The 23,353-nt window shown below is 40.8% G+C and overlaps 2 protein-coding genes across 6 annotated transcripts; both read right to left on the bottom strand.

The window, feature by feature from the left end:
- Positions 1-2,579: 2,579 nt before the first annotated feature.
- Positions 2,580-15,759, bottom strand: ncoa5 (nuclear receptor coactivator 5). 5 transcript variants are annotated; one of them, XM_080424896.1, is made up of 13 exons: positions 15,648-15,713; positions 13,442-13,516; positions 12,257-12,548; positions 11,836-11,943; positions 10,694-10,757; positions 9,216-9,467; positions 9,075-9,122; positions 8,225-8,346; positions 7,354-7,489; positions 6,998-7,215; positions 6,612-6,816; positions 6,357-6,445; positions 2,580-4,702 (listed from the first exon to the last, which is right to left on the bottom strand). In XM_080424896.1, exons 3-13 carry the CDS (start codon positions 12,432-12,434, stop codon positions 4,032-4,034), a joined length of 2,091 nt encoding a protein of 696 aa, XP_080281022.1. In that variant the 5' UTR covers positions 12,435-12,548; positions 13,442-13,516; positions 15,648-15,713; the 3' UTR covers positions 2,580-4,031. The 5 variants fall into 5 exon arrangements, with proteins under 5 accessions (XP_080281022.1, XP_080281020.1, XP_080281021.1 ...); XM_080424894.1 differs by having other exon boundaries at positions 9,075-9,191; positions 9,228-9,467; XM_080424895.1 differs by having other exon boundaries at positions 9,075-9,170; positions 9,249-9,467.
- A 2,726-nt stretch (positions 15,760-18,485) lies between these two features.
- On the bottom strand, positions 18,486-22,343 carry LOC308081466 (uncharacterized protein). Its single transcript, XM_080423176.1, has 3 exons — positions 21,688-22,343; positions 19,983-20,214; positions 18,486-19,443 (listed from the first exon to the last, which is right to left on the bottom strand). Exons 1-3 carry the CDS (start codon positions 21,838-21,840, stop codon positions 18,680-18,682), a joined length of 1,149 nt encoding a protein of 382 aa, XP_080279302.1. The 5' UTR covers positions 21,841-22,343; the 3' UTR covers positions 18,486-18,679.
- Positions 22,344-23,353: the final 1,010 nt, after the last annotated feature.

Raw genomic sequence — 23,353 nt, 5'->3', positions numbered from 1 at the left:
CTTGTAAATATCTATTACTGCAGTCAGAAACACTGTAACCTACTACGATGTTGTCTTTTGTTGTATACTGGTCTATCACTGTGGACAGAGTCTTAGAGTTTTGTAAGATTATGTGCAATATTGTTCTCACATAGATATTTTTGTTTGTTTTTTTAATTTATCGTTTTGTTCCAGATATTGTTTTTGTTTCATTGTTTGCATTTAAACAACTAGCAGTGCCACCGGTCAGTTAGTTCATCACAATGTTTGTCACCAGGTCTTATGGACCCTAAAGATCTTAAGTGTCCATTGTGGAAGACAGCTGTCCCACAGTGCTCTCTGGTGGCATGGGTGTATATTACAGCCAGTTGTAGGGTTGTGACATGTTATTAAAGATAATCATATTACATCATTATACTGCAGTTTTGGACTGCAATAAACTACCTACCTGTTCATTTTGTTGACATTTTATAATTTAAGTATACTCTAGGTCAGTGAGGCATGCATCACAACTTTATTTCCATTTTATTTTATTTTATCTTGCTATATTTCTAAAAGAATCATAGTAAATGTTCAATCTATAGTGCTTGTCACTCTATCTGTGAGGTGAGCCTCCCCCAAAATCCCCCACCCACATTCCCTTGCCCCACTCCCTGTCACAAATCCACCCCAGCTCTATACTTATAATATGTGATTGCAGTATAATTCTGTAAAATGATCAAAGAATATAAAACAAGCGCTTCCAATCCTGGTACTGGCTCTGCTTGAACAACACAAGGTGGTCAAAATAAAACCAGCATGTTCCTTCCTCATCCCCAGCCCATCAGTGGAACAGATCAAATCTTTCGCCTGCACAACTGTAGCATGAGACCAACCTGCCGGTGATCATTACAAAAGTCTCCATCCTCAAATGGATATAAAGGGCTCTGAAACACATCTGTTACTGGGTTGAGGAGGCTATCCTTTTAGAAAAGACACCAACAAAGAAACGAACAGCAGACCATAAACTGGTACGCAGTGCCTCACAATTGCTTTACAGAAAGACGGAGAGCCAGAAAGCCTAATAGCTCACATAAGGTTTACAATTTTTAACCATGAATATCCTCACAGACACAGCAGATCTATGACTCAGGAGGTAAATTGAGTGCTGCTGCATTTCTATGTATTTGTTTATTTATGAGTCAGTATGATCTCTCTTGGAGTCTGATGAGAAAAATTGAAGATACTATCCGTGCGGTGCAAGCAGAGCCCTACTCCAGTTATGTTGTGTAACTCAATGCATGCATGCAGACTATTACCCTGAACAAGGTGTAGTATTGAAAATATATTGGGTGTTTGTGGTATATAAAAAAGTATTTTGTTCTTATCCGTTTATTTGAGACGTTTTCTTTTGGTAGTATGAAATGTTTGCTATCTTTTCTTTTGACTGGCCAATCAGTGTATCCAAGATGAATGAATATATTACAGTACAAGATTCTATTTTTTATGGTAGATTTATTTGTTGCAAGAGGTCCTTTCAGATTGTTGTGTCAATTGTGTCAAATATATCTGCAGATAAACTGATTACCAAAGTATATTTCAGTTACATATGATAGGTGTGCAAATGTGTACTCCAATGAATTAGATACAAAGCAAAATAATGATGAGTCATTGGCTGATTAAATACATGGTTATTACTCTGACAATTGTTAAATAGGGGTTCTCTTTTTAATTTAGAAAATTGATTTAGTATATAAACAAATTAAGTTAATTTGATTAACATTCAAAACTCTTCAAATGAACAGCGCAGAAGCAAAATTCAGCAAAGAATGTCTGCTTGTTGACAAAACATGACAGTACCTTGTAATAATTAAAATTAACCACCTTGATTACAATTATGCTTCAACAGGAACTCATCTTAAATATGTTGATTACCAGTCAGAACAACGGTTTATTCAATAGGAAAACACAAAGCTGCCATTAGAGTGCATTATAGCTTTCAAAGATGCAAAATGACTTTTTCCATTTAAATATACACCCTATCCAGAGGAAACCAACTCCTGATCTGGGTTTGTTTTTAATTCACTGGAGTCAAGGGAAAACATTTTGTACGAGTGCTTGAAATGGAATGGATGTAGTAGTTACAAATTATATATAATACAGTATACACACACACACAAATATCAGTTTCCTGTAGTTCTCCCCCTTCATTAAATAACCCTTCATTATTCTTCCTTGATACTGTATGTAGTCTTATGGTAAAGCCGTAGTGCGTTCCTTTCAGTTATGTGGGGGTGTGTATGTGTGTACATGTGCACTTGTAAAACTGCTGGGGAGGTTGCAGTGAAGGTGGGGGGGTGGTTGGGGATTATGTGTAAATAAATCAAATACAGTTTATTGTGGAGGTGTTTATTTTTTGTGTCGGTGTAAGGTAAATATTCTAATGAAATAAAAACTAGTATTATTCTCTATTGTGTTTCATGATACCTTAAAAAAAGGAAAAAAAAGAAAGAGGAAAAAGTAGTTTTATCTTACATTTCAAATGCTTCTATCTATGGCTTCTGGCGATACCCGTTCCATTTTATAGATTTGTCAGCACAAAATGCAATAAACCAATACCATTTTATTACAGTTAATTGTGTCGTCTTTAATTCCATCTTGTTGCAACAAAAAAATATTCCCTGCAAAAAGAGCTATTATATGAAATAATGTGTTCATCACACAGGGCGTTGTATACTGTACATGTTTTGAAACTAACAAACATTGTATCAACTACGATCACCATTGGAAAACAAATTGATGGGCCTGCAGCAATCAAAAATGTCAACACATGCAACACTTACAACTCACAACAAAACAAAAAAGGGGGGAAAATCCTGGTTACAATTGCAATCAGCTTGACTGTCAAAAGTCTCAAAGAGCAACGAAGAGTTCAAGCATCTGTGTACAATACCAAGAATGATAAAAATAGAAAAAGGACTCCTCATTAAAAGCATTTACAAATACGAAAACAAAATGTCTACTTTATCTATTCACATTAACTTGTGATTTAACCAAACAGAATTTATGTCTTCTTTTTAATTATTGTTAATGGTGTAGGGCTGCACAATTATAATGACAATCCAATTATTTTGCTTAACATTGCAATCATGGTCATTAAATACGGTTATCACAATTCTAGCTAAAATGGTAATCCAATATTTTTTGCTAAATATAGCAATCACGGTTATTAATCAATATTTTTTAAATCATTTTGGTAATGCCTCTTTTCCTCATTAATCAGTAAAGAAAATTACAATCCGGAAGGGTTGTATAGTGTTCTGTTCATTAACCCATTCAGTCCGGGAAAGCATCTGTCCTTTTAGATTTGAGCTATATACTATATCTCTGCTGTCTGGCAGGAACCAGCTAACTCCAAAATGTTCATTTTTCAGGAAATGAAAAAAACAAAACAGAAATGGAGTTAGGAGGTTTTGTTCATCAATGATAAGAACAGCTGAATGGACCTTCAAGCTCACAATGAGGTTGGAGGTCAAAAGGGGGTGGAGCCTGGAGTCAGCAAAACCAGCTACCCCCCCCCCTTTGGTGGACTGGGAAGTTTGAGGATCCAATGGAGTTAGCTGGTTTTGTCAGAAGTGCTTTTTAATACTTTTCATTGGTTCAATATTTTTTTACCAACACAGCTGTAAAGGGTGTTCAATGGCCCTGATTTATGGAAAAAAAATGCAAAAGCGGAAGAATGGAGTTAGCTGGTTCCTGCCGGACAGCAAGCAACTTAAGGATTTAGAAGCCATTTTTAGAACTCGGCCTCAGTTCTAAATGGGTTAAAAACATCCCTATTCTGGGCATGTAAAATGAATGAAAAAAAACATTAGGCAAAAATAGCAGATCTATTTGATACGGGCCAAGTACAGACCCCTGTGGGCCGTCGGTCAACAAAGTATCTAAAGTTCAAGTGAATAAACCGTGTGTGACGTCATGGAGACGAGGGAAAGGTACAACTAAGACTTAACATAATTGCCAATTGTGCAGCCCTACTTGGATGAGAGAAAATAATGGGGCTAACATGACTATTAGTAATGTCGTGAATACATGGACATGGGGGGAGGCTGGCCCATGCTTTGACCCATGCTTTGGCCCATGTTTTGGCCCATGTTTTGGCCCATGCTTTGGCCCATGCCTGGTCCTGGCCTTGGAGGTGGCTGCTGGGAGCTGCCAGGATTCACCAGGTGGTTTAGAGAGGGTCCACTCTGAATCAGAGTATCCAGAGCTTTCTGGACACTCGGGTTGTCAAAGTTGATACCCGAGGCTGCGCCAGGGGGCCTCGTGCTTCCCGGTGCGGCTGGCATTCGGCCCGGCGGCATGCCGTAGCCTGGGGGTGCACCAGGAGGAGGGCCACTTTGAGGCATGGAAGGACGAGCCCCCATCATCTGCGGGCTCTGGGATGGGGGCGGGAGACCTGATGAGGGGTGGCTCATGGCCGTGAGCTGGGAAATCGAGCTATAGCCTTGGGACTGTGGCACCATGGTCGAACTGGCCACAGAGGATGCTGCGCTGGCTCCTCCTGCTGATGGCGCTGCACCGCTGGTGAACATGCTGAGGATTTTTGCCTGTAGCTCTGCCTGGTGGCTGACGTTGGGAGGGGTGCTTGATGCAGCTGCCAGGTGACTGGACTGAGGGGGTGGAGCAGTGTGGGCTGGAGGTGGGACTCCTTGGGCTGGGGGCGGGGCCTCGTGATGAGCAGCTGAAGTGGAGATTGACGGCAACAGTGTTAACAGTCATTATGTTTACTACTTTTCATGCAAAAGCATCCTTCTATAATTCTAGTAACCTCTGAGAGCAAAAATGTGTGCCCGTTCTCCTCACTGCCAGGACCAATTGATCTGATTTTGCACACCCCTTTTTCAATTTCAACAAATCTCCACTTATTAATAGTGTTTATGTGTCAAACAATGGGAGATCACACTGTACAGGGTTGCCACGTTTTGCGTGAGAAACAAGCAGCAAGGTCTATGAAAACAAGCCCAAACGAAGCGCAACCTACAAGCAACAAGGTCTACGAAAAGAAGGCCACACGAAGCTCCTTCACACATATACATTGGCTCTTGGAAAACAGCAGATCTACAAGCTCACAACGCGTCCCCACACCCACCTGCACTTTCACAACCAACGCTAAAAACACACTACCACCAATATTCGCCCGAAACCGCTTACAATAGGCAAACATGGCAACAGCAACACCAACATCCGCACTGGGGACCACATTCCATTCACTACGTTCCGTTCACCGCTGCACAACAACAGCGAGCACAACACTACAACTTAAGAGACACGACGACCCCATCTACTACTCCGACCAAGCAGCCATTTCCCATTACCATCTGAACTTAACTGCAAAGCCCGTTTCTCAATTTCATCAAGTCTCAGCTGTTTATTAGCGTTTTAAAAAACAACCGGAGATCAAACTGCGCATGGGGCCATTGGGGGGGGGGGGGGGTTTGGAGATGATCGCACCACAACTCTGGTCCGCGGCCGTGTATGCGCGGACACGCACGTGCGCATGCACGTTGGGGAGGCGCGACGGACGTGTGTGTGTGTGTGTTCGCGACGGGGGACGCCTCTGGCCGCATGAGGATGTACCGTGGTGTGTGGGCTTGCGTGTGTGTGTTGGCGACGGGGGGCGGCTCCTGCTGTTACATCTGTATATGCGCGGGTTTGTGTGTGTTCTGTGCCTCCACAACGCGGCGACGGGATGTGCGTGTGTGTACACACTACAAACTCACTTTCCATCCCTGACAAACTGTCTGTTCACTGCGCATAAGCCAAACTTACTGCACACTTTGGGTGCGCATATCCCCCTACGGGTATGGTCTAGTTTCATTTAAATGTATGCAGATGATCTTAGTGCACTTTGTTGCTATAATTATTTTCCAATATCTTTAAAAACAATTGTAAAGGAAAAATTGTAATGTACTGTATTGGATCAATGTATATGTATTATATTTCAGTTTCCCAGACCCTTGAGTGATAACCAAGCATCTCTAGCCAGAACAAAAACTCTCATGAAGCCCCATCTCTGCATAACATTGAAGTTGTATTGTGCAATACGTTTGAATCACAATGCATAGGTTTCATTGTGACATAACACTACCGGCAAATACTTCATGTGTAGGTTACATGCCAGCCGTGCATACCAGGCTTCCCTCCTTCCTATTGATACACGCGCACTTTAAAGGCTGTTTACCTGGGGCAACCCGATAGCCCGTACCACATGGGCTCAAATGTATGGCAGCAAGTCCCAACCGGCTGCATGTCACTTCCCTACTCTCCGTTTCCTGTCTCTCCACATAAAGCCCCCCCCCCCCAAACAAAAACAAAAATATAGAAGGCATGCTCACCTGTATGAGGGTCTGTTGCTCGTACCAAGCGCTCTCTCTTGTCCTTGAGGTACAAAATCATACTGTCCAGTTCCTCTGGAGTCACAAATCTTATGGGACAACATATGGAAAACCATCATTTTTAGGCACCCCAAATCATTAACTATGGATCATTGCTACTGCTTGGTATGCAATGTATATCAATGTTTACTACTGTATGTATACCTTATTTCCCATTGTATTTCAATTGACCAGTAAACTGCACATTAACACTACCTGTTCTCAGACAACAATGTAACGGTGGTCAGCTGAGAGATTGGGTGGCTCTCTCTGTCAGGCTCTCTAAGCAACACGTCATCAGCCATCTTGGCAGCCTTCCTGGCAATCTCCTCGCGTTCCTTGTCCCGGTGTTCTACTTTATAGGCATCATAGTTGTGGGCAACTAGGACCATGGCATCCTGCATGGGCATGTTTCTATGCTCTGAGGCAGAGGGGTATAGAAGAATTATTTTATTATGTGACACACACACACACGCCAACACTTGGAGCATTCCTTGGTAAAACATAGTACAAGTCGAAAAATCTCATAAGAGAACTTAAGTAATATCTTCTAGGAAGAGCCATCAAATTCCTACCAATATATTGGTACAGAGTCGTCTTACCTTGAGGCGTGCCAAACAAGATGTTGACAGTACAGGAACGGTGAACCTGGTGCTGCTGGGTAATAATGATTGCAAAGGGGGTGCGGGCACGGCCAACATCCTCCAGGGCCTGGGTCAATGATACCTCTGTGTTGAGGAAGATCAAGTCCACTACCATGCCGAGATCACGGACCTTCCGCCCGACCGTCTCGGCATACTCCCTACAGTTGGTTTGCAAGCAACACAAACACACACACACAGACGTACGAGCGGTATGAAATGAAAACTTCCATGTACTGGTTTCATATTTAGCACAGAGCTGAGCCTTTTAAACATTTCAAATGTTAGTGGGACACAAATACGGAGAGTGGACATACTTCTGTGCTTTGTTTACAACGATGACGGAGCAATCGACAGGTCGCGCAGTGTCGTAGCGCCGCTGAAGTTCTTCATAGTACTGCCGATACAACTCGTTACGCCGACGCTCCTCTGGCCGCCCACGATCCTCCACAGCTGGGGGGGGGGGGATTGTATGAACAAGATTTAATTGGGTTGCATGTAAGTCAACTGAAACATTATTAGTCTTTTGAATTTTTATTTCATTGTCAATAACAGGGTCGTCAGTGCAAAGTGACATTCTCAGTCATAAAATGACCAGAGACATTCAGAATCAAAGAATCTAACAGCAATTGTCTGCTTAATGTTAGACCATTTAACCACTTATGCCCTATATACTTCGCTGTATGATGAATTGTGGAAATACCTGATCTACAAGCTCACAATTCATTGCAATGCGTTGTGAGCTTGTAGATCTGCTATTGTCACAATTTTCTTGGGGACTGAAATTTTTTGCCCCAATTAGAGACACCAGGGTTAAAGGAGGAGTTCACCCAAAAAATTACTTATTTTCTATCAATTACACACCCCATGAAGCCTTGATTTCATGGATTTATTTTTGTTTTTGTGGCATTCCTAAGACAATAATTTGATGACCGTGTGTATTTCCGGTAGGACACAAATAATCTACTTTGTGTCTCCTACCGGATACATTAGCCGATAGGAGACGGGAATCAAATTATTAGCTTAAGAATGTGACAAAAACTAAAAAGAATCCATTGATTCAAGGCTTCATAGGGTGTGCAATTGATAGAAAATAAGTCATTTTTTGGGTGAACTCCTCCTTTAATGTGGTTAATCCATTAGACATTCCTCTGAATCCTAGTGGAAAATAAGAAATGCATCACATACGCTCAGCTTCACGTCGGCCATTCCAGGGATCTCTATAAGGTTCTCTGAAGGGATCATCCTTCTTCCGGTAGTAGTCATCTGCTGCACCGCCTGCTCCACGGTAGTATCGATCATACGAGTCTCTGCAACACAGGGGAAAACAAAAAACACACGGATTGATGAACTGACATTCTTCACAATATCAGGACACTTTGGGGAAGGACCAAATTCAGTTTGAACTCATTTGTCATTCTATACGAATTTTAACCCATTGAGACCTGAGGCCGATTCTAAAAAGCCTTCTAAAACCTAACCTAAGTTTTCTGAAAACTTTCAAATTCTTACTAAAAAAATGAATACAAAATGATGTTGGTATATGTATAGCAACAACTAATGAGACAGAGGTGGCTCCCGGATTCAGAGGTATAACAACGTATAGGTGGCAGCAGGTCTAAATGGGTTAAAAAGGCGTTTTGTAATAGTGACAATCAGTATCCATCACTAAGCCATGTTCAATATATTTGCAATATATTGTGCAGCCCTCACCTAATGGGACTCATTAACTAGCCTGGTAAACCCCCCTCCCTCCGGAAATCTCATTTGCATTTGGTTTCAGGAAGGAGGGTCTGGGATTGCTCACAGAGTAAAGCTGCCCGAACCACTGCGCATACAAACCAATCAGCGGCTGCTAGGGGCGGGATCATCCAATCACCTGCCTAGTAGCTTGAAAAAATGAAACTCCGTTTGTCATCGATTCTGCGCCCGGAGTCTCAGATGCAAGTACGCTGTGAAACAAAATGTGTGTCGCAAGCTTCTTCCATTTGACGGAGTGAGGTTACTCATTAACTACCAGACTGAATATCATTGTCACCTGTATGCGGGGTCCCTGGGATCACCTCGTGGATCTCCTCGTGGATCTCCTCGCTGATCCCCTCGCTGATCCCCTCGTGGATCCCCTCGTGGATCTCCTCGATCTCCTCGTGGATCTGCTCGCGAATCTCCTCGTGGATCTGCTCGCGAATCTCCTCGATCTCCTCGTGGATCTGCTCGCGAATCTCCTCGTTGATCTGCTCTGATCTCCTTGTCCCTGCTCTCAGAACCACGATAACGCTCGTCGTGGTCACGGCTGTGCCCACTAGACCTAGGTTCCCGACTTGGTTCCCGGCTTGATTCTCGACCTGGCTCCCTCCCATCACGGCCCTCCCGGGACTCACGTGGATACACAGGGGAGCGGGAACGAGGCCGGCTGTCACCATAGGGAGCCCTGAGAAGTAAGAAAAAGGTATTACTACAAGGAAAGGTCGAATTTAGGACATTTTCTAAAAAGAATTTCAATACCACCACAGAAAATAAAGTCCACGAGAACCTAGATGACCTTTTTCCCAAGAAATTATTTCGGAGCTACGTTTGAAATTCCAAATATGATAAATAAATGTTTTTTATTGTGAAAATATGGTGCATTATTATCTCCATGACCATATTTGAGTGCAACAGAGAGCAACCCTCACCGTACCGCAATTCCCGACGTGGGAATGGTGTGGCTGTAGCTGTGACAACTCCATCCCAGCAAACGAGGTAGTTCCAGTGACATCATTGAAATTAAGAAATGATCCGTGATCCATGTGCAAAACAATTCACTCTAGTGATTTATTGACCTCAAATCAAGCAGGCACATCACATTTGGACCCGTGTTTCATGAACAAGGATTTTTACACAATAAATTAGCAAAAGTTTGCAAAAGACTTTATAGAAAACCACATTCCTGTATCATATTTTGAAAATGTGATGTTTGAATTCTGCCGGTGAAAACAATTGTCTAAATCTTCTTAATGGATAGATACAAATGAATATGTCTACATTCACAAGTTTGTTTTGTTTCCCTCTAAAGAGAAACATTGTCAATATGCACTGCATTTTTATATTTATGGTTGGCGCTTGACTGACATAGATATTTTGCCTTCAAAGCAAATCTTGAGACATTTTGTCTAAAGCTGAACATTTTCATCTTGAATTATACTCGTATAGCTCTTATAAAATCAGTAAAAATACAAGTTTTCCCAAGGAGATGTTTACAGGAGAATGATCAGAACATATTTTATGCAAAATCAGAAGCAAGTGTGACTTTGCAGGAAAAGCTCCATTAAGATATAAATAAAGCTCCACGATTTTCAATCGCAACGTCGAGGTGCAGAACACAAAATTTTAAAGTGACCGCGGCACGGGACGAAATCACGCAAAGGACGCAAGAACAAGTGAAGAAAAGCTGTGAGACAACATCTTTGAGAGACAGACACTTGGGATTGCATTCAATTTGTTATTTGATTTATTTCAACAATCTAGATATATGAAATAAAGCGAAATAATACGCAACCGCCTTCCCGCGCAATGTATTGCTGTTTTCCGCCAAATTGCTTGAATCCCTGGTGGATTTGTTTTACCAGACCATCTGAAGCGCTGGTAGTTCTTCACACCCATTTGACATTACTTTACCTTCGAGGAGGGCTCGGCCTTGATTGAGGTTTAGTCGATCGTCGCTCCACTGCCATATTTACATCTGAAAATAAACCAATCCAAACGTTCATCATAACAGTGATATATGAGCGTACGCTTTCACGTAGAATGGAACTGACGGCGTGAACACTTCCATGGTCCAAAATGAAATTAGGCTTCAGAACTCCCGAGCATGAAGAGCAAAAGATGTAAAAATTGACATTTGAACATGTCAAGATGCTCAATGTGGTGAGTAGTCACCTTTGCAGGACGTAGGTTGAAAAAATATAAATAAATGCATAATTACAGCTGGTTCACCTTAAATGTATTTTGGCCTATATTCTTACAAGTTTGAAAGGCCGATAAGCGATTCTTATTATAGAACCTCCAACAAGAAATTCTATATTTGAAAATCCAAGGCTGCAGTGTCAAAACCCATCGAAATCCTATGGAAAAGACCACCATTAAATCTGGGTTTGCTCGTTTGTTTTTCTTTCCATATTAACCGATTAAACCGGGAAAGCAAAGTATCGGCCATTTTTTCATCTCAACTTACGTTTTTCAGAAAACAGTTTTAGAAGGCATTTGTAGAATCGGCCTCAGATCTTAATGCGTTAACACAACAGTGCAATGCATCTACAGCATAAAAGAAAGTGTAAAAGAAATGTGGTGTCTGTGTGTGGTGGTGGTATACTCTTTCTACATGTGAAATAAAAGCTTTGCTTATAAAAGATATTAAAGCTTGGCAGATGTATCAACACATTGATATTATTGCTGAACTTTTTTTATTTATTTTTGTTAAGGTCTGTCGAGTTTTGAATGGCCTCTGATTTGAAGAACAATGTCTGTAAAATCCAGTTTGTAATATTTGGGTTGAAATTATTTGAGAATTAAATGAACAACGGCATGTTGTTCATATTACGACCCAGAAAAGCTTTACCGACAAATTAATTAAATAGTACATTTTCCACTTGCACATCAGTTTTCACAAATCTATCTATAGTATGTTGTTTTTTTGGCTGGTTCTATATTTGTATGAATGTATGTTGATTGTTTTCCCTACCTTCTATAAGTCACCCACAACTAGTGTATCTTCTTTATCTGGGCACGGGGCAGTCACATCTACTGTACATAAGTCTTACCTATTTTATAACCTTTATATATTCGACCCTTTTGGTGCAGCTTTGCAGCTTCGGCTTCCTCAACGCGATCAAATTGCACAAATCCAAACCCACGGAACATGGACACGCCTGGAAAAGGGAGCATTCCAGGAGCACAAATTTATACTTCCCGAAGGAACATCGATTTAATTAATACACCTCATTATTCACAGTATGCAAAATAATTGACCCAGTAAGAAATTATCAATACAACACATGGTGTAAGTTTCGAAAACACATGCCTTGTATTTACATGGATCACGACAAGTAAATGTAAATGACAAAGCATTTTTCTTCATATGTGTCAATGTGTTTCTGGTTTAACAACTAGGATGTAAAATACTATATGTAAGCATTACAATGAACATGTTCCTCCTTTGAGGATATTTTGAAGATTACTGACCGACTACTTTTCCGTATGTTGAGAACAGCTCTTCCAAATCCTTCTTTTCCATGTCTGAGGTGGGTAAATTCCCGACAAAAATCCTCCTTTCCAAATCTCGCGGGTCATTGCTGCTGCAGGATCGTGAGTAACTCCCAGGTGAAGGGCTGCGGCTTCTTCTGGGGGATCTGCGAGACATGACTTGATCCCAAAGCTGAACTGGCTTCTTTGTATGTCTTATGCGCTTGAAAAAGTTCTCTTTTTGTGTTTTGTTTGCTCTTTAGAGTGCACCTTTAAATTGTTGTCCACGATTCTGAAAAAGTCCCAGTGAGGTAACAGAAAACAGAAATTCCATGGATGGACAATAATTTTCAGAAGCAGAAGTAACAGACGGTTAGAAGTGTCACTAGGAATGAGACAACAGACAAGTTAGAGTTGGGAATTGCAAAATGGCCCAAATTCTACATTATTTGATGCGTTATGAAGAACTGTATTCAATCACACAAATTCCTCCATAAGAGAGAGAGGTGATATTTGAGAGGTTGATTCCTTTTTTGTTCAGGGGAAATGCACTTTTTGTATTCGGGGGAAAACGTTCTTTCATATCAGGAAATAGTTGCACAAATGGGTGCTGCACTGCTGAAATGGTTTTAATTCCAACTGGGCCCCTTTGCTGTCATGGCATTTTAGACAAAAGTATGTCTTCCAAGGTAAATGCATGTAAGAATGAGGTTGGAGCATCTGCATCTCTTTGACTTGGTGTGCAGATCCCTTCATGAAAATTGTAGTCAATTAGGATTCACAATGAATAAATTGGCTGCACGCAGGTCCTCCAAAATGAATGCGATTCAAAATCGAAATGCAAGCTACAGTGTTGTTCGATTCAACACTGCATTATGGTGAAATGTAGGAATGTTTACTCGAAAATCGCACAGTGAAGTAAATGAAAACGTGGGTTGACATTGAACCCTGAAAATGGGAAAATTCAAATATGTCCACGGTGCTCTTTGACAACGCAAGACATTCACTTCAGGTTTCAAAACCAATACACACAGCAAACTTGTGCCATTTAGAGGCCAAAGCATTTTATTTAATTGTTTGCTGTATTCATGCATGTTTCAGCAACTTGTTTCTAATAACTCTAGCCATGTTAAGCCATTTAACCCCATTATGTCATGCTGTCCAGGTAGCAACCTTGTTCCATACCTTCTGTTGTGCCTCGTCTTTCTGGGTAGGGTATCCTCATAATACTGGATCCCAGGTCCGATTCAGGTCTCAGATCTATATACAAAAGAGTTGGAGGATACAATTGTGAATAAATCTACAATTTACAGTCTTTAGACACATTTCTGTCTCCAATAAAGGCAGACCTGAAAGAAACTCCTGCTCTGCTCTCTCATCTTTGACTTCATACTAGAAAAGGGTTGCATGATTACGATACGATACGATAATACTTTATTGTCAGCTCACACTGAAATTTGGTCTTGCGACCCAGCAGCCATGTATGCAACACATATACAGTACACACATTTCACATGACACAAAAAAACAAAAACTAAATTACATACACAAACACATCATAAAGACAAGAGCAATGTCCACCACTCAGCCTACCCCGGTGCAGTAAGTGTAACCTTTAAACATGAATGAGTTCTTGCTTGAAAAGGAGTACGACCGTCTGTCTCTTTTTTTTTCCTGGCTCTCTAGCACTCTAGTAGAAAGAAAATACATTTTCTGGTTGGGATACCAACTTGATCCAATAAGGAGAGAGAATAAATACACGATAACTGTTGGAAGTGATAAAAATCAGACCAAATTGGTACTGATAAATCTGGGTATTCTTTCCTGATTGGATGAAACTGGCACTAAAAATGTATTTTCTATTCATTAAAGAGCTGGGGAGATCCCTGTTACTGAACAATCTATGATTACAAAAAAGTCACTTTAAGCAACTTTAATTGTAATATATATATATATATATATATATATATATATATATATATATATATATATATATATATATATATTATACTTTTTTAATAAAAATGCTACCTGTAAACTTTGGTCTTCCAAAAAAATAACACGGTATGCATTAAAATAATTATCAACATTATCCTAATTAGAGCTAAATATCGTATCCATTCCAGTAAATTTGCTGATCAGATACCACATTTTATAGTATTTAATTTTAAGACCTTCTTCGATGAATTGAATACCCCAATGGAAACCAGCCATAGTGCTTTCTTGGGTTATCCTTTTAGCATCCTCAATATCAATATCAATTTTTGTGTTAATTTACTGTTGTTAATGTAATTCGTTCTATTAGTAAAATAAAATAAAAAGGAAACAAAAACAGTTTCTTATGGACAACCAACTTAACGCAAAACGGGTCAGAAAAGACCGGTGACGCGAGGTGGCATACGTCAGTTCCCAAACCTTTTAGCTTGAGACCCAAAAGAGAAATTTTGTGTCACCCGGCTGGGTCACACAAACTAGTGAAAGTTACATCATGAAAATAGCTGATCTACAAGCTCACAACCATTGTGAGCTTGTGGATCAGCTATTTTCAATACTTATTAAAAGTTATTTCCTCAAATGTAAGGTATTTCTTTGATTCTTTGTTTTAATCCATGAAATTATTTTTGAAAAATGTTTGAATTCGTTTTTAATGTATGAAACATTTACATTTGGGGGGGGGGGGGAGGGGGGGATTTTTGACAAATCTTTTGAAATAAACAAAATGTAGGAAATTTTACTTGCAACCCATTGTCCGCAACCCACAAATGGGTCCCAAACCAGTGTTTGGGAAACGGTGGTCTACATTAATACAGCCCCGTAAATAAAAGAAATAAAATAAAAAAAACACAGCCCCGTGCCAGGAAACCCAAATATTTTAATGCACTGAACGATATAGGCATATATATTTTTGTAAAGTTATTATATATATATATATATATATATATATATATATATATATATATATATATATGCGTTTAACCCAAAAAACGTGAGTTTTACTAAACTTCACGTCCTTGCCGCGCGCCATTGTTGCAAAAGTGTTACCGTACCGTTACTGTGTGTCAGGGTCGCGTTTAATTCAACCTTACTTATTTGGCCAAACTTTATTTGATGCGTAGCCGAGTTTATTAAAGAAAGAAGGGGGTAAATTTGACTCCACGTTCCTAGTATTCTCATGCAACGTAATTCGTGTGGATTAAAATGAATGGATAAAATGGAGCCACCGGACACTTCGGTTTACGCTACCCTTAGCTAGCTTGCTAGCTTAGCCGTTAAGCTACATTACATCTGGTTTACGACCTAATGAACAGTTTGGTTAAATTAGCCAGCCGACTAACGTTACGTAGACGAATTAACCCCCTTTATTAGACACCAATATGTTTATTTTAATTACCTCCAAGTGTTGTGTTGGAGTCCCGTAGGCCACGGAGCTGCTAGTGTTCAATTCACCGTAATAACCTCGTCGCTAGGCAGTAGCACACAGTGTAGTGTCGCACGCATAACGCTCCGCAGTGTTGCCAGCTTCTGTGAGAGAAATAAGCAACCAGCAACCTTGCAATAAAATGTGGAATATTTGGAAGATGTTTGACACACACATCTTGTACGGGGCTCCCTAGCACAAAACATTTTAAGATGGGGGCTAGGGAGGGACATTAATTTGCGGGTGACAGGGGTCCAAACCATGACATGAAGATAGCTGTAGAATACAACTCTCGTAGACGTATTCAATCTACGAGAGTTGTAGGGTTCACGCCCCATGGAGACAGGGACTTTCTGCACTATACCCCGTAGACACTCCAAACATGTACAAATTGAAAATAAAGGTGCTTACCCCCATGCCCCAAATGTCTCTACGTGGTAGTAGTTTAATGTAATAATCCATATCTTTCAATAAAGAAGTGTTTTAATGCCGTCTGTGGCCGATTCTGTCGGAAGTTCCCAATGGGCGGTAGTGACGGGGCGCATCCGGTGAAACCCGGAATTACACTAAGGGTGCGTTCGGAAATACAGCACTGAGCGCACTGGCCAATACAAACTAATAGGCGAGTGCGCTCCGGTGTGCAATATCCGAACGCACCCTAAATGTAAACAGGAAGTAAACGAGGGTGAAAAATGGCGTTCGGTCACAGACGGCATTAAAACACTTCTTTATTGAAAGATATGGATTATTACATTAAACTACTACCGCGTAGAGACAGTTAACATTTGGGGCTTGGGGGCAAGTACCTTTATTTTCAATTTGTACATGTTTGGAGTGTCTACGGGGCATAGTGCAGAAAGTCCCTGTCTCCATGGGGCGTAACCCTACAACTCTCGTAGATTGAAAACGTCAGAATCATAAATACGTCTACGAGAGATGTATTCTACAGCTAACATGAAGATATTTGTGAACCACTGGTTTAAAATAAATAATAATTAAAAATGTTTTGGAAACAAACAAGCCCAAATAAGCAACTGCACTTTTGAAACAAGCCCCCCCCAAAAAAACGCAACCCACCACCACTACAAATATTTACGTACAACCTTACAGAAAAATAAGCCCCACGTCGCTTATAATAAGCAGACATGGCAACACTGCTTCCCTTCCCCTCCAGAGTGTTCCCCTCACAATGCTCTTCTTCTCTGCTGCTGCATTAGGAAGAGCGGCGACCTACCTACTGCCACCAAGTGGCTTATTGCAAAGTAACAGATTCAAGATTCAAAAGTTAGTTTTATTATTAATTACATCGGATTTCGGTTTTACAAGTATACAATTATTGGCTTTCAGCTCCTCTCCTCAACATTGCAGCAACAAAAAAATAGCAGAATAGCTATAGAATAAAAATAGTGAATAATACAAAAAATATTAATAAAATATAATACAAATGCACAATGTGAGGTACCTTTGTTAGGTGCTGTGTGCATGGGCCCTTCCTTTAAATATTATGTATATTTACACAACAGTATAATATACAGTGTGTGTGTGTGTGTGTGTGTGTGTGTGTGTGTGTGTGTGTGTGTGTGTGTGTGTGTGTGTGTGTATGTATGACGTGTGTGTGTGTGTGTGTGTGTGTGTGTGTGTGTGTGTGTGTGTGTGTGTGTGTGTGACACTGTGTGTATGTGTGTGTGTGTGTGTGTGTGTGTGTGTGTGTGTGTGTGTGTGTGTGTGTGTGTGTGTGTGTGTGTATATATATGTGTGTGTGTGTGTGTGTGTGTGTGTGTGTGTGTGTGTGTGTATATGTATATATATGTGTGTGTGTGTGTGTGTGTGTGTGTGTGTGTGTGTGTGTGTGTGTGTGTATATATATATATATATATATATATATATATATATATATATATATATATATATATATATATATATATACACATACATATCTACACACACAAAGGTGTGTAAGGTTCTGCATGTGTAGGTCCAGTCATTCCAGTCTTAATAAATATGTGGTCAGGTGCTCAGGTATGCATTTATGTGCAAGCTTGGTTCAGGGAGGACGGCAGATCTGCCAATGCAGAGTCCCGGGCACTTTGGATTGTAAAAACATATGAAAACATATTTGTATGTGTTCTCCATTCACCCTGTGACATATACACAGCTGCCTATCTCTGAGTGTGAGTGTCAGACAGACAGGCAACAGGGTGATAGTGCCCACTGTTCATAAGCCTAGTGGAAGAAGATGTCCCAGAGCCTATTGGCCAAGAAATAGTCCATGGTTGAGGTGAATGAGGTCTTTGATAATCCTATAGGATTAATTAACAGGTTAATGCTAGTGAAATATTGGTAGCCTACGAGTTCAGCCAGTATCCAAAAGGCAAAAATAATCTCCACAGTGGTCCATAGGTCCACAATGGAAACAAGTCGCCAGGACTTTTTTGTTTTAGCCCAAGTGTTTTACTGTACCTCCGTGTTGTTTATACCTTTGACTAATAAAGGATTCAATCAATCAAAAACCTCACAGCCTGGTGGAGTTAAGAGAATGATTTAAAGGAAACAGCAGTGATGTAAATGCTAACATTTTACAAGTCTATAAGTAAACCATGGAATTTGTGCACTTTTGCTCCAGCGTCTGCTAAACGCCTAAACTGTAAACATTGTACCCATAATTAAAGTATTACACTGCTAAGTGCTAAGTACATCAATATATATGTTTTGTATTTCGATAATCTACTGTATGCATAACATGCAGCCTCGATACAAACATTGATGATGAAGGCCACATACACAATAAAATAAGCACTACTGGTCTGGACACAAATTTGTAAAAATTTATTCTAAGGCAAAAAAGACATCCAACACCCCGTGCAATGTTGTGCAATCTGCCAATCTCTCTCACGTAAATATTGTCCTTATGCAACGCAGTTTAAGAGATTGGTTATTCCTCTGGTAGGAGCACAATTTTAGGTTAGCTAGAGTGGCAGCATGGATGTTTATCATGCTGCCAGGATTTAAGGTTTCAATACTGGAGGAGAAACTCTCCCTCCCTCCCAGATGCAGCTCTTGCTAGCACGACACGACACCTTTGAAAAACGGCTCCAGTCTACAGTATCACCATTCTCTACATAGGCACCATCTACATCAATTGTGGCATGTAAACGATCCACTGTTGCCGTGGATTCCTGTCCAGACAACTTGGTCTCCTGTCTTTTTTTCTTCATTGGGGAAATCTTTCTCAAGCATCTCAATGACGGCAGCGGTTGGTTCTGTGCCCTCAGCAGCATGTATCCTTTAACGCCACATGTGGACCGTATCTGGCTTGCCATCTCCATGGTCTCACTAGACCACTTGACCCCTCTGCCGCTCTTTTGGCCGAGCCTCGCCAGCTGATTGGCATTGAACACCTTCTCAATGTTCTGAATGAGGTTCTGTTTCTCCCTCTCCAGCTTGTGCTTCTCTCTCCTTTCGTTTACCACAGCTTTCAGCAGCAGGGCTATCCTCTCGTCCTTCTTTCGGATAATGTCCTTCAGGTATTCTACTTCACAATCTGTCGTGTCTGCCGGTGAAGAGTCCGGTGTCTCGGTTAAACTGGGCTTGTGCAACACTTTGTTCTCTTTCGACTGCAGTTCTAAAGAGGTTTCACAATGGGCCGTTGGGGTGAGATTATCTGCGTCGTCAAGAGGACACAGAAACACACATTGTAGAGGGAGTCCAAATGACTCAGGTTTCAGTATTTTCTCTCCCGGGCCATCGTCCATACCGAGGAGGTTCCCCCCTGCAGTAGATAGAGCACAGTATAAGAGGTCACATGAAGATGAGGAATGAAAAGGGGTGAAGCTGTAATGATCAGTGGAAAAGTATCAATACTACAAAGCTCAAAGATTTACTTGAGTAAAAGTACAAAAGTATTGGCACCAATATACTTAAAAAAATCTGATAAAAATGCAAGATCTACAAGCACACAACGTGTCGCTATGTGATGTATTGTAAACTTGTAAATCGGCTATTTCCAAATGGCCTAAGTATAAAATAGGACATAATTGGTTAATGTATGTTTTGTATTAATAATCTGCAAAGTAACTTGTAAATAAAGTTTTCAAATTATTGTAGTGGAGTAAAAAGTACAATAATTGAGATGTAGTGGAGTAGAAGAAAACATAAATACTTAAGTATAAGTACCTCAACAGTGTACTTGAGTACATGTACTTATGTTATTTTCCACCACCGGTAATGACGATATAACATGTACCACTTCTGTGGATGTTTTCACTTCATGTCATTTGTACAGTATTAACCCTTTAATGTTTTCCTCACCACTGTCTTCCTTTTCTGTGGGTCCCTTCTCAGAACTCTGGCTGTAGGAGTGCTCAACGCTGTGTCTCACCGGCAAAGGAGACTGGACCAATGTTTTTGTCAAATTTTCCACTATCTGTCGTAGAGTCTTATTTTTCTTGAAGTGGGGAAATTTGGTTGGAATAGCATTGGGCTTTAACTTCCGCAGGTTGTCCATGCGCCTTGATTCATACTGTGATTCCTCAAAGTGGTCCTAGACACAGACGGAAAATTAAAAGGGTTTAGTTATGACTCACCATCAACAGGAAGCATGCCCACCTTGATATGACACAAATAGTTTCATCATTAACCACATTTAAGGCTACTGACAGGCCAAATTAAACAACACTTCTGAAAATGAATAATAGTTGGCTCAAGGGCCCTATAATAAATGTATTTATGTATTATTTATTTGTCACAATATGTACACAAATAATTATATATATATATATATATATTCTTTTTTTTTTTTTTTACAAATTGTGACACATTTTGAAAATTGGCCCAAAATAGGGACACCAGGGTTACAGTGGTTGAGATTTTGTATTTGTTAAATTGTGATATTATCAAATATAAATATCAAACATATCGGTCTACATTTCCAAAAAGGAAATGTAGGGGTTTATGCAGGGATAAAACATATCCCCACCAGCGATAAAAATTAATGACCAGAGGGGGGTTATCAAAAACAGAGTAATGGATCTCCCCTCTGCAAATAAAACCCTGGCTGGCTCCATAACATGTTACAATGTCCTCAATGTAGTCATGGTGAGATGAGTGACCAACATCCAACAAAGCTGATGAAAGACGAACTACAAGCAAATAGCCACGGTGTAAACCTAACGTGGCTGACATAAACTGATAAATTCATTGCCTGGTTTCTCTGAAAATAGAAATGAACGAGACTACGTGTTTTCTGCAAACACTGTGGTCAAAATAAATACTCTACATACAACCACCACGACATGGTTAAGGACCTTTGAGAGTAAAGAACATGAGTCATGGGTCAAAACATGTTAGATAACTGTGGATGAGTTACAGTTACAGCTCCACTAACTTATTACTCCATGACAGTTGCTGTGTTAGTTACTCTCTAAAAATTATCTACAGAATGCTTGGCATCTCCCAATAGTCTGATATGGAGGGTGTTACATTGATTTCTTTACCAACACTTATCTTAACCACTTAAACCCCAGCATCCTTATTGTGGGGAAGGCAGAAAATAGCAGATCGACAAGCTCACAACGCGCCGTGCTGCGACACGTTGTGAGCTTGTTGGTCAGCTATTTTCTGCAAAAGCTTTCCCTACAATAACACAAAACAGACAAGACATGTATGTACTAGTACTGAGCCCTGAGGACTGAGGTTACCCATATGGGGTTTAAGTGGTCAACTCTCTGGAAATGGGTTTGCAACATGTCATCCACAGCAGCTCTCTATGGCTGTGAACCACTCAGGCATTGTCCAGCTTCTTATAAGATTCTGTCAAATGAACATACACACCACTCACACACTGTATCCAGTGCTTATATTTCCATGACATTCTAAAATGTTCTATTTGGCAGCCATCTTGTAGTACCAGCTATAATAATACATAATGTCTGGCCATTCATTCTAATGATCAGGTCAATGCACTCATATTCAGTGTTGGGGTTTTCAAAGAAATCTGGAGATGAAAGATCATCACCTCGCACAATCTCGACCTGTCATGTGCTTTCCAGTGGCGCCTCCCAACCATTTTCTCCCAGATCTCTCTTCTGACGGGATCCCGGGGGAAACAGTGCAGTTTCTTGCCCTTCTCGTTGCGACTGGAGCAGCCAGTAGCAGAACAACCGCCCATGTTGACACTGACAAACAGATCAGTCCTCACTTTATGTTGTGTTGGAGCAGCTAACACAAGCCCAGTGACTTTCCTCCAGGGGACTCCCTCTTTCTTTGGTGTTTCGCCCAGGTGGGCGTGGTTACATGCCTATCCCTAACCTTAACTAACTCCTAACCTTAAGCTCACTAAAACGATGCATAAACCTAGCCCTAACCCTTAACGTAACCTCACAAAAACTGTGCCTAACCCTAACCTCACAGGAACTATGCCGAAACCTAACCTCAAAACCACGCCCACCTGGTCGAAACACCAGGAAAAGAGAGAGTCCGTTTCCTCCAACTAGTAGTAGCCTACATCAATGTTAAGTCCTGGTCTGGACTGACAACAACCACACATGCAATGTATGTACTTATACTTTTATACTCGCTTCCTAACAAAATAAATGATCATTAATCCAACACGTGTGGTCAGATCGTGAAGGTTTAAGGTACTGTCTGTCCAGTCAGTCCTCCACGCCACGGATCAGATGGTTGGTTTGTTGTTCCTGTGATGCAGAGTGTAGAAAAGAGAGTAACGACACGCTTTGATCTCGCCGCAAAGCGGGCTCCTATGGACTATAGTTCCAAACATTGGAACTATCTCATTGAGATAGACAGAGCACTTCCGCATTCCATTCTTACTATGGGAGTCGACGCTAGTGTCAGAACTCTCTTTATGGCTCTGCTGTGATGGCTTGCTGTCACGTGACGACCGATCAGTGTTGCCAGGTGTTGAGAGAGAAACAAGCACTATGAAAACAAGCCCAAAAGAAGCGAGGCCTTATTCGCCCTTTAAACACATACATTGGCTATTTGAAAATATCCGACAGCTCACAGCATGTAGAGCTGTAGCCATGGTTCACATGACGCTTGTATACAAGCGTCATGGTGCCGAGTCCCCCTGGTCTAAAGTTGTGTTCGATTTTTTCACATTGCCATCTCTCACATAAACATAAACGTTCAGATTTCAAATATAAAGTGCTTACCACCGAGCCACGGATGTTACAAGGCGATGCGGACCGCGATGAGTACCCGTATCTCCCGTATTGTTCAATAAAAAGCATTTTAATCCCATCGCCGGCCATTTTCTCCAAATTGTCTCCGATACTTTCAACCATGCGACACTAATGGTTGGGAGGTGTATTGCACTCTGATACATTACAAAACAAAAAAAAACAAAAAAAGAAAATGGCCGGCGATGGGATTAAAATGCTTTTTATTGAACAATACGGGAGATACGGGTACTCATCGCGGTCCGCATCGCCTTGTAACATCCGTGGCTCGGTGGTAAGCACTTTATATTTGAAATCTGAACGTTTATGTTTATGTGAGAGATGGCAATGTGAAAAAATCGAACACAACTTTAGACCAGGGGGACTCGGCACCATGACTGTCATGGTATGACAGTCATGTTTCAGGGCTAGTAGAGCTGCTATTTTCAACAAAGGAATCTTGAAAATTTTTAACAACACAAATCTTGTATGGGGGGGGGG

This window comes from Gymnoscopelus braueri (assembly GCF_963280865.1).
Source record: "Gymnoscopelus braueri genome assembly, chromosome: 3".
Lineage (NCBI taxonomy): Eukaryota > Metazoa > Chordata > Actinopteri > Myctophiformes > Myctophidae > Gymnoscopelus > Gymnoscopelus braueri.
This window is presented reverse-complemented; position numbering and strand designations above follow the sequence as displayed.